This window comes from Ctenocephalides felis, unplaced genomic scaffold (genome assembly GCF_003426905.1).
Source record: "Ctenocephalides felis isolate EL2017-DRISC unplaced genomic scaffold, ASM342690v1 CF-g0.4_SCAFFOLD_00845, whole genome shotgun sequence".
Classification (NCBI taxonomy): Eukaryota; Metazoa; Arthropoda; class Insecta; order Siphonaptera; family Pulicidae; genus Ctenocephalides; species Ctenocephalides felis.
Genome location: NW_020536999.1, coordinates 19,369,732 through 19,381,228, shown reverse-complemented (window position 1 = coordinate 19,381,228; position 11,497 = coordinate 19,369,732). Strand labels below are relative to the sequence as shown.

At 26.5% G+C, this 11,497-nt stretch overlaps 1 protein-coding gene across 1 annotated transcript; it reads right to left on the bottom strand.

The window, feature by feature from the left end:
- Positions 1 to 4,218: 4,218 nt before the first annotated feature.
- On the bottom strand, positions 4,219 to 7,807 carry LOC113363494 (zinc finger protein Xfin-like). The gene is made up of 4 exons (XM_026605989.1): positions 7,643 to 7,807; positions 4,951 to 7,038; positions 4,660 to 4,851; positions 4,219 to 4,511 (listed from the first exon to the last, which is right to left on the bottom strand). Exons 1-4 carry the CDS (start codon positions 7,670 to 7,672, stop codon positions 4,509 to 4,511), a joined length of 2,313 nt encoding a protein of 770 aa, XP_026461774.1. The 5' UTR covers positions 7,673 to 7,807; the 3' UTR covers positions 4,219 to 4,508.
- Positions 7,808 to 11,497: the final 3,690 nt, after the last annotated feature.

Here is an 11,497-nt window from a genome sequence, read left to right as displayed (position 1 = left end):
AATAAATATGTAGAATTTAGTTTTTGAAGCGCTCTTAAAATTACAGATCCAAAAAGTTATTCTGAAAATAAGATTTGTTAAAAGACAAATTGAGGAAAATTCTAATTCCAGAACTTTGGAAAACAAACACTAAAACTGATGATTTTCGCCAAATAAAAATTAATCACGTAAATTAAAATAATTAATCACTTAAATAAATAAAATTTCTGAATAATAAAAATGATACTAGAAAATCTATAAAGTGGATTAAAAACAATAAGTGACAGCTAATAATAAATATAACAAAATAGCAATATTAGAAATAATAAGATAATAATATAATAATAATAATAATAATATTAATATTAATGTTAACGTTTACAAATGGCTTTTATAAGTAGTGCATGTTTTTTATATAATAATATATATTTGTAGTTATTGAGAAAAGTACATGAATAATCATAACTGATTATTAAACAATTGAAATACCTAGTCATATCAACAATATATTTATATACGCATATAGAAAAATGTATATCCACTACTAAAATTATTATATATAGCTTTTGTATAACATACATTTATTTATCTATCTATTTTGTATAATTATTAAGTTTACTTGGTCTATTACCTTTTTTGGTTAATAAATTTCTATTTGTTATATTTTTTCATAACCTTTGTGTGTAAATATGATATTAGCTCTCTCACTATGATAATATTCTTGTTTCTGATATTCTAATTCTTTGTTGTTTTGCATACTGTAGAAATGCAGATGAAATTGACTTTTCTAACTAAGTGATCGATTTCGAACACCTATCAATTCAAATGCATATATATTTATAAGAATTTCAACATAGCATCAGTATTATTTGTTTATAAAATGGTTAAATAATTGGTCTTTGCATTATTTTTTTTAAATACTCAGAGAAACAAAATGAAAAATAATGTATTAAGTTTAAAAAAAATATGTAAGGATTCAATTATGTTTAATAAATATGTTAAAACCCCTTTAGAATAATTTTGTGATCAACAAATAGTTTTAAGGGCGCTTCTAAAACTGAATTCTGCATATTTATAAGTAATTTTTTTATAAAAATTAATGACCACATCAAAATTATTGAATAAATTATGTTAAATATATTCTTGCACATACCTTGGATAAATGAGAAAAGTAAATTATGTGATGTTTAAGTTAAACTTTAGAATAGTTTTGTGATTACTTAATAGCATTAAGGGCACTATAAGAAGTGAACTAACTAAAAAATATAATAAATATATATTATTACATTATACAGTAATTTATCACAATTTATTAAACAGTAACTACATGTTAAAAGTTTAGTTACATGTAACTAAAAAATCCCTTTAGCATAATTTTGTTATAATCAACTGATTTCAAGAGCGTTAGAAAAATTCATTTAAATAATGAAAATTGATAATAATTGATTTAAGTAAATGACAATGTTTATTAATATAGAAAGTTGCGTTATAAGTAAACTAAGGTTTTGAAGAAGTATCACACGTTCTAATTATTATCAATAAATATATATATATATATATATATATATATATATATATATATAATTAGATTAATACCATTCACATGTAGTAAAGATCCATAATTATAAGCAAAAAAGTTTTTACACAACACAATATTTAATTTTAGTTGAATATTATCAAATTAAGTTTATAACTCAATCTCCAAAATATGATAAAGCTATATATATATTAACATATTACCATTATTAATCAGCATGTTAAGCAATAGCAAATATAATTAATTGCTTTTAGTAAAATTTTCATAGAACGGAAACCCGTTCAGCAATTTCCATTTCTGGTTACCCAACAAGGAACTGATTTACTTTATACATTGCGAATTAATTACATTCGTCATTCAAAGTGTTTGTATTTATATAATATTATTAGTTTTTATAATGAATTGGAGGTATAGAAATAATTATTATTAACGTTTTATAATCTGTATTCAAGCACTTCATTCTTATATAACGGGTTGCTATAACTGACAGAAACTTTATGATAATTATTTCTTGTGAATAATATATATATATATATATATATATATATATATATATATATATATATATATATATATTGTACAAAACATTTACTCTTGCATTATCTATATTTTTTCTGAAATTATATATTAATTCTTATTCACTTACTGTGACTAACGTTGAAATTCACAGAATTCTCGTTCTTGTTTTCAAAATCCATGTTACAAATATATTAAATTCCAGCTATAATATTATATACAAGCTTCAATATCTAATCTAAATTACCGTATTGTAAGTAGGCATTATTGAAAGACCACTGCAAATTATTAAAATCACGAATTAAATAATATTTCCTTTTTTTCTTCTTTTTAAAGGTCCAATTTTTAAAATGAATTGATCCTTGGCTTTTCACAACATCATAAAAGTAAATAAACTGTTAATGATATTATTTATAGCAGAAGTGCTGCCGCGTACCTGTAGAGGAACACCAGAGCCACATTTAAGCAGTATTGAATAAATTTATTTATAATTTGAAATAATATATAAACTCTATTTATATTATTCAAATATTTAATTACCATTGTTATATGCGTTTATAAAATTCATTATGTATAATAAAATATTGACAATATTTATGTAAAATGTAAACTTCATAGCAGAAATATGTAAACCAATACCATAAAAATTTATTTCCCGTAGGGTAAGTTATAGTAATCGCAAAAAAAATCGAAAATTAAAATTTTTATATATCTTTATGATTTAGAGGTTTCTGAACATTTTGGCATACCTTAGAAAAAATGGATGTATGTGCGTGCGTGTGCGGATACAATTTTTTTTTCATATTTAAGGGTATTCTTTAAGCTGTAATTACCAAATGTGTCAAATAATAATTACAATCTTAATATAAAAGTAATTTATTTAATTTAACTGCTAATAGTCGTCAAATAAACCACTAATTTTATAAAAATAAGTATTTACTTAAATTTGTTCAAAGATCATATAGGACTAAACGCAAAATCATATTATATTAAAAATGACATAGAATATTAATGAGTATTATAGATGTTTTGTTAATTTTTTAAATATTAAAAATAAATGTTTCCTTGCATTTTACAAACCTGCCCTGTACTTGTTTTGTGTTGTTCGAATTTTTGTTCCAAGCAAAAAAGCTTCTGTTCGCCTGATACATGCACCGTTAATATATACTCACGGCGTCCCTTGCCGGTAGTAATATCGCGTCTGTTCCCCTGGTAGAAATCGGCTCTCCGAAAGACAAAAAGTTAGCAAATTTTCGTTTTCGGACGATAGAAGAAATTCGAGGATTTCAATGGCGTCTTGTACGACTAGATGCCTATAGTCAGGCGCATTTATTAATCAACTGTCAAGATTGTAATGGATATATAAATAGTGAAAGGAAAAATATGTATTTTTGATTATCCACTGATATATATCCACGAATTTTTGACATAAAATATTGAAAGGAAAAATGTGTCCATGGTTTTTTAAATTCACTCAATTCAAATTGCATATATATGTATATATTGATAATGGTTTCTTTTCCAAACAATTAATCCAATAAATAAAAAACAATATTTTTTTGCAGATGTCTAATTGCGACGTTTCGGAACTAGGTACGTTCCATCATCAAGAACAATATTTAAATATAGAATAACAATATTAATGATGATTACAGAATAATAAATTTTTTTTTATGAAGTAATGGATTATGCACTTTTTCTTAAAAAAAATGAAGCACAAAGAAAATATATAAACAAATAAATTGAGAGGCAAACAAATTATTTACCTGCAATATTGATTCATATAGTTACAGAACTGTAAAACTGTAAATATTGAACAGGAATTTCCACAAAAAATCAACTCTAAACTAAAAACAATCCATTAGCCATGTTTAATTTATTTGTCAAATTAATTAAATAGTACATTATAACATTTTAAAGAATATTAGTACTAAATAATGTCATCATAGCCATATTAATCAATAACAAATAAACACCAGAATACAATTTTTTGTTGCAAAATAGACGATCCAATTCATTTTATGTACATTAAAAAAACTTATCTAAATATTCCTTACATTGTAATTCTTATTTTATATGTTGGATTTAACTTATAGATTAAAAAACTAATATTATTACTAAACTATAATGAAAGCAAATTACTTAAAAGATTTTATACTTTTTATTATATTACATTGATTTTAGTAGTCCTTTCAACAAAACTTTTTTCTAAGAAATCAACTCAGAAGGTGTAAATTAGAATCTTGTCTTCATAGAATAGATTATAAAAATAATGTTCAAGCTCTGTCTGCTGTTATCAGAACCATACCATAGGAAAGTTAAACTTTCATTCTCATTCTGATCTTGATTTAGAAGAATTTGATAAAAAAATAAGTATATATAAAAAGTTCATTTTGCCTCTTCTTATGTTTGAATAAATATACGACATTTTCACCTTTGCTTCCATTTTTCATTTGATTGTATTCAAAAATTCAAATCACTGAAACAATAATATAGGTTAATGACATTAAGAATATTATTAACAAAAGTAAATAGTAAAAGTTAACTTATAAGTAATACTAAAAACTGCAAAATAAATCCTGGAAAGACGAAAGTTTAATCAAATTCCCAATTACAATTTATAGTACCTTTTCTTCCATTTCATCAGTCATGGCTTGAGCTTGTTCTGAGTTTTCACCTTCTTGTAATTGGCAAAGTTCATCTAAATTGAAAGCCATGCCCTCTTTTTCTTCGCCTTCTGCTAATTCACTATCATCTTTAGCCATTAGTTGTGATAAATCAATACCTGCTTCTTGGGCTTGTTCTAAAGTCATTTGAACCTGCCAAATAATATTAAAAGTATAAAAAATAAAGCAGTTAATACCTTAACTAACTTTTTAAAATCAGCTATTCATAAATAAAATAAACATTTAGATTACCTCTCCCTCATCAGTTTGTACAATAATAACTTGTGATCCATCTAATTGCATTTGCATCTGTTCTTCTTCGCCCCCTTCTTGTTGAACTACAACACCAACGCTCTGTAACAATTGTTGCAACTGTTCGTTATCAGCTCCTTGTACTGTTAAAATTTGCCCATCACTAGATGTTATAATTTGATTGCCATCAGCATCAGTCAGAACATGATTGTCCAATTGTAAAATCTGACCGTCACTCGTAATCAATTGATTATCTGAATCCAACATCAATTTGATCTCTCCTGATTCTGGTTGTTCAGGATTCATATTTTCCACTTCCATGGGCACAGGATCAGTGTTAGATTCACTTCGGTGTTCTTCTTCTAGAGGCATTGCTTCAGCAGGTTTATCAGAAGTATTTTGAGAGCTGTTAGTTTCTGGGGTTGCAGGTTTCTCAACATTTTCTGGTGCTGTAACATCAGAATCTGATTTCTTGCTAGATTCTGCTTCAGGTTCATCCAGATTTGGCATGTCAATTGGCATAGGTGGAGAATGTGAAGGCCCATGTCCAGAAGTCACATAATGTAATTTCAGATGATCATTGTCACCATAAGCTTCGTTGCAAGTTTCACATTTGAAGATTAGAACATTTTCATGTTTTCGTATTGTGCTAGCTGTTATTTGCTGCTCAGGGTCCAATGCGTCTACATCTTGTGGAATGCTGATGTTAAATGTAACTTGCTCTAAGGTGTTATTGGCTGTAGTAGTGACAACAACTGGAACTTCTGTCTTTTCAGAATGCATTTTTTCAAAAATGCTTTCCAAATCACCATCTCGCAATTCAGTGCTTTGGGTATTCAAAATACTTGTGTTATTTGTTCGAACATCTTGCCTTATTAAACTTTGACCAATCTTTTTTCCATCACCTCTATGCTGCTTCATATGTTGTGTGTAAATACTTTCTTGCAAGAATGTTAGGGAACATGTTTGACAAGAGTAAAATTCAATGCCCTTATTATCTACAGTTTTGGCTGGAACTTCTGCTTCATTTGCTGTGTCTCTTAAAGCTTCTTCAATAGACGCCTGTAGAAGTTTTTGCGTTGAGTTGGTGCTTGGTGTGGATGTTGATACTGTTATAATATTAGTTTTAGCCGTTTCATGAGTTTCCAGATGTTTAACCAATGCCTCTCTTTTTGGGAAAGGCAGATTGCAAATACCACATTTGAAATAATCAGGTTGATGTGTCCTAGCATGTGTCGTAGCTTGTTCCCGGTTTTCAAATCTTTGAGAACACACTCTGCATTTGAAAGGCCTTAGATTAACATGTTTCTTCATATGTTCTTCATATGCTTGTTTGTCATTGATTTTGAAGTTACAAATATTGCAAGAAAATTTTTTGATATCAACCTTTGGAGCAGCACCTTGTGCTTCTAAAGTTTTAAGACTAACATGTTCACTTTCTTTCGATTTTACATTCTTCTTGGAACATTTTTCGTAATGAGGTTGGAATTGTTGTAGATCAGTCGTTTTGAAATTACATGAAGCACATTTGTAAAGTCTAACTGTTCTCGTCCTATCATCTTTCTGAGAAACTTTAACAGGCGAACCAAACATATTGGATAATTGGTTTTCAACCTCTACAGAGGCATTATTACTTGCTTCTAAAATGTTATTTAAATCTTCGTTCTGCTCCATTTTTAACATCTTTGCTGGTGGTTTTTCAATATCATCATCACTGATCTTATATTTAACCTTAAGGTACCCAGAGAGAGTGTTTTGAACTCGTTCCAAGTCAGTCTCAAGCCTGTCCATATGATTGAACAAAGATGAACACCTCTTACATATTACATCATCCATGGACACAATGACCATAAAGCCATCTCCCATAAGTTTGCCAATTTTGTTAGGTAATGATGTTTTACTTGAAAGTGTAGATGTCACAATTAATGGAAATCCAACAGTTTCAATATCTCCATCACAGACAAAGCATTTTTCACATGCTGGTTTCTGCTTTAGAATGCGAGGGACTGTGGAACTAGTATTTTGAGCTGGCATGGTTTTTGTTATCACTCTACGATTTATGTCAGAACTCTGTTGTGGTGGATAGGCCTAAAAGAGAAATGGAACTGTACAAAATGAACTAAAAACTATACTATATATAATGTATAAGAGCTTGTGAAGCTGAAATAGTTACTATTAAACAGCAGATAAATAGAAAATACACCATAAATATAAATACACAATGCAAATACAAGTGGGGTTAAAATTGTGTCATAAATGTTATAGCAATTATGTAAATGATTTTGAACTGTTTATAATATGCATACATGTATAAATATATACCCTTTATATTTTTATATATTTATAAAATGTAAATATAAAAGTGTTATGTTGAACATATAATTAATCTGTCAAGATTTATACTATGCAAGAATACAATAAGAAGCAAGCAAAAACGTACAAGCGAAATTAGGTTAAACCATTCATAATGAAAGTTAGTCGTGTACTAAAGATGTATTTCTATAAAACAATGAATTAATAAAACCCATACATTCCCATTATGTTCTAAATAAATAAAAATCAAATTGTCACGGAAAACGCGGGAAACACACAAAAAATAATAAGAAGCATTTCCATTTGACAAACGGTTAATACTTGTATCGCATTAAGCAAGCATTTCTAACGACTTTAAAGATGTTTCAACTTTCAATACCTTTCGAACAATATTTACTGATTTTCTCATGATGTATACTAGTAAATACTTTTACCAAGTTCTTTATAATAATTATAGAGAAGCACGGGTTAACCAATATTCAACATGGCAGCTTCACACAATCACAAATCACATCCGGCAATAGAACAGTCCACAATGTTGTAATAGCATTTCATTTCGAAGGAATAATTAATTTTTTTAGAAGTATAAAATCGCCACTGACTTTTTGCAGATCATACCTATATTAAATTTTGTGTAAAAATATTAAATCAAGCCGGCGCGCTTACAAATCCAACGCAACTAAAATTGTCGAGAGTAGATTCTGCAGAATGGCGTGTTACATTTTCAAACGGCCTTGTGGCACCCTCTTTTAAACAACGGCTACACTATATAATAAAGGTTTGTTTATTGGATATGATTAGCTATGAACCAACTAAAAATATGCACTTTATAATTTTGTTTTCAAAACTAGTAGGATGCATGGCATCGTGCCTTAAGGCAAATTGCTGGAACTTCCCGTACCGTAATTAAAAATCTTGGTACGAAACCCAAAAAAAATTACACAAAATGTGTGCACATTAACAAAATCTCTGTAAAATATCTGATAATTTGGTGTATATATGTCCAATAAATATTTTTGACCGCCAAATGGCATTTTTTTAACTTATTTTTATTGAGAGTACATAACCGCTAGACCTGCCTTCCCAAAAATTTAATCAGTTCTTCATCTTTCAATACAAGTAAAATGTTTTTTGAAATATTGAAATTGGACGCTCCGTACTTTTAAGAACTGAGTTACCGTTTTTGCCACTTTTTGCCCTGTATCTTCAGAAACGGTTAGACCATGCCAAAAACTAAAAAGCACGTCTCCTTATCAATAGCAATCGAATGCTTTTTGAATAATTGAAATCAGTTGAACCGTGTTCCCGAAATCGTCAACAAAAATTTGTATCCGCACACACACACATACACGCACACACACACACATACATCAATTTTTTCTAAAGTATGCCAAAATGTTCAGAAGGTTTTGAAACGTAAAGATATATAACAATTTTCATTTTCTATTTTTTTGCGATTACTATAACTTACCCTACGGGAAGTTAATAAAGACAAGAAAATTTAATTTATATATTTTATATAAAAACATAAAATACAAAACATAAGTAGATAAATACAAATAAATGTCTTTCAAAGCCACTCCAACATAAATATATATAAGTGTAATAAATAATCTACATATATAATGATTATAATGTTCTTAGTTAGAGATTTTATCTAAATTTGTAAAATTTATACATCAACAATCGTGTCTTTTTACAGAAGATACTTTAATAACATTCTATAATTATTATCTCATATTATACATCCACACAAAAAAATGAGTTTAACCAGATTGTCATGAATTGAAATTAATGGATAAAAATTGCATGAACTAAATGTATTTAATTATTCAAATGTTTATATATTTATATTTAGTATTTAGGAATATACATTCGTGGTCACATTAACAAAACATTGATAGAAATGCACAATGTTACAAATGCTATTTTTAGTTATTGTTACATCATAACATATATACATATATATGTATATATAATGTATTGGTACAGGATCAGATATCTCTCTATTAACATACAACTAAACCTGATAGGAAGTCAATTGATTAAATTTGAATGATTGACATTTTTAGCACCACATCTATGATTTTCTACACAAAAACATGTGTTTTTGATTTTATTGATTTTTTGCCTAATTTGGTTAAAATTTGATGTCCAATAGCATTATTATTGATAACATTTTTGATTAAAAGACATGTAAATTTATTTCTAAATAGGTACAATTGTAGCGCTTCAAAAATCATGACATAAAAATAAACCATGAAATTATTTAAACAAATATTCATAACAATCAAAAATGTCCAAAATTGACCTTGTATAAAATTCAACCAGTGAAATGGTAATTTGTTATCAGTAATTAGTTTTTCATATCATTAATAAAAATGGTAAAAGTGATAATAATAAATTTTAATTATTAATGTATTAATAATTTCTTATTGCACCTAATAATCTACTGAAATGTACAAGAAATTGATTTTGAAACTTTAAATTGCCATTTTTTAATATTTAATCAGTATGATGACAAATATTATATACCATGATAAATAAAATGTATTTATTTTGACTATTTTAAAATAAATTAATTGCACTGAATATTGTGCAAAAATTTAATTTTACTTCAAAATACATGAAGAACTAACTACATATTAATTACTCATTTAAAATTTTGGAACATGAATTAAATTTTAAAATTTTGGGACTAGTTCGTACGCATTTCAATTAAATTCAATCTTGATGGTAAAAAGTTTTGAAGCGCTCTATAATTCAATTTACTTACAGATAGATTATTTATAATAAATTAACAAAGTATACTTATTTAAATATTATACTAATTTTTTGTTAATTCTAATATTGATTTATTAAAATTATTCAGTCTGTTTTTTCTAAGATTTTTGCGATTTATTAAACTTTTCATCGCCTAATCATTTCATATATATTATCTGAATCTTAATATTGTATTATCATCAAAAAAATATAATATGCCCCTCTAAAAAAACATTAAAAACAAAATGTAAATTCATGATCAATATTATCAAATAATGAAATGATTTGAAGAAATTTTGCTTTCAAAATATAACTATATATATTACATCATTTATGGTAGATAGATTTCTAATTATCATGAAAATGTGATGAGGGGCAATACAATCAATACAATTTCCAGTAACCCTGTTTTTTTCATAAACATAAAAATATACATCAACAATCGAATTCTTAAATTTTACTTATATAAGCTTTAAGCTCTTGTGGAATGATATGCCATACACATTAAACATTATCCGTTAAATAACTAATATATTTATAAATATTATCATTTGAACCAAAACTACCAAAATTTGGCCAACAAGTTGATCATATCACGACAAATCATATCTAGCTAATAAATTGTCTAATTAACTCTTCTTTAATTTCTATTTATCCTACTATTAATATTGCGCACATTATCATTGCTTATTTGTTTCATCGTCCAATATCATATAAATAATGAACACTTTTAAATAAATGCTTTGTAATAAATAGAATCTTCATAATAAATAATTTTATAATAATTTAATATAAATATTTTTCTAATATCCAATGATTTTTAATTGAGCATGCAAATTCTGTTAAACACCTTTATTAATATCTCACACTTTAGATCTAATAAAATGAATATTTTAATAGATCAAAATAGTCAAATGGTATGGAAATAGTTTTTTAAATATATTTGTGGAATCGTTCTTAAAAAGTCAGTAGTGGCATTTTGTACATATTATTTTTTCTATTCCATTAGTTAGGATTATATTTTCATCATATAGTCCAAATCTTCAAATGCTTAGTCATAATATAAACTTTATTATTGTTGAATTAACAAAAAAAAACAACTAATTTCTAATCCAAAAATTATTAATAATCTTGTATGAATAAAAAATGATAATATTAAAAAATAAATATCAATGACGTTGAAAAGTATAAATATGTATAGTATGTATATAATCTTAAAACTAGTCGTGAAGCCAAATTGCTGGAACTTCCCATACCGTAATTAAATATTGGAGGAATATTAAACGTTTTTAAATAACTTATATATGTTTGCAGAACTTAAACAAAACTTAATCAATCGGTATTGTTTAATATTTATATGAATTATATAAGCTGAATTGCAGAGTTAAAATTAATTATTTTGAGTATATTATTGAGCTTTAGAACTTTAGCTAGAAAAACAATTAATATTTGATTTATTTTCGATATTCAA

Excerpts from the sequence above, each read along its gene's own strand:
- LOC113363494 (XM_026605989.1), bottom strand. The coding sequence starts at position 7,672 with ATGAGAAAATCAGTAAATATTGTTCGAAAG. Across the intron at positions 7,039-7,642 it reads CAGTAAATATTGTTCGAAAG|GCCTATCCACCACAACAGAG; the intron begins GTATTGAAAGTT and ends TTTCTCTTTTAG. Across the intron at positions 4,852-4,950 it reads TACAAACTGATGAGGGAGAG|GTTCAAATGACTTTAGAACA; the intron begins GTAATCTAAATG and ends ATTATTTGGCAG.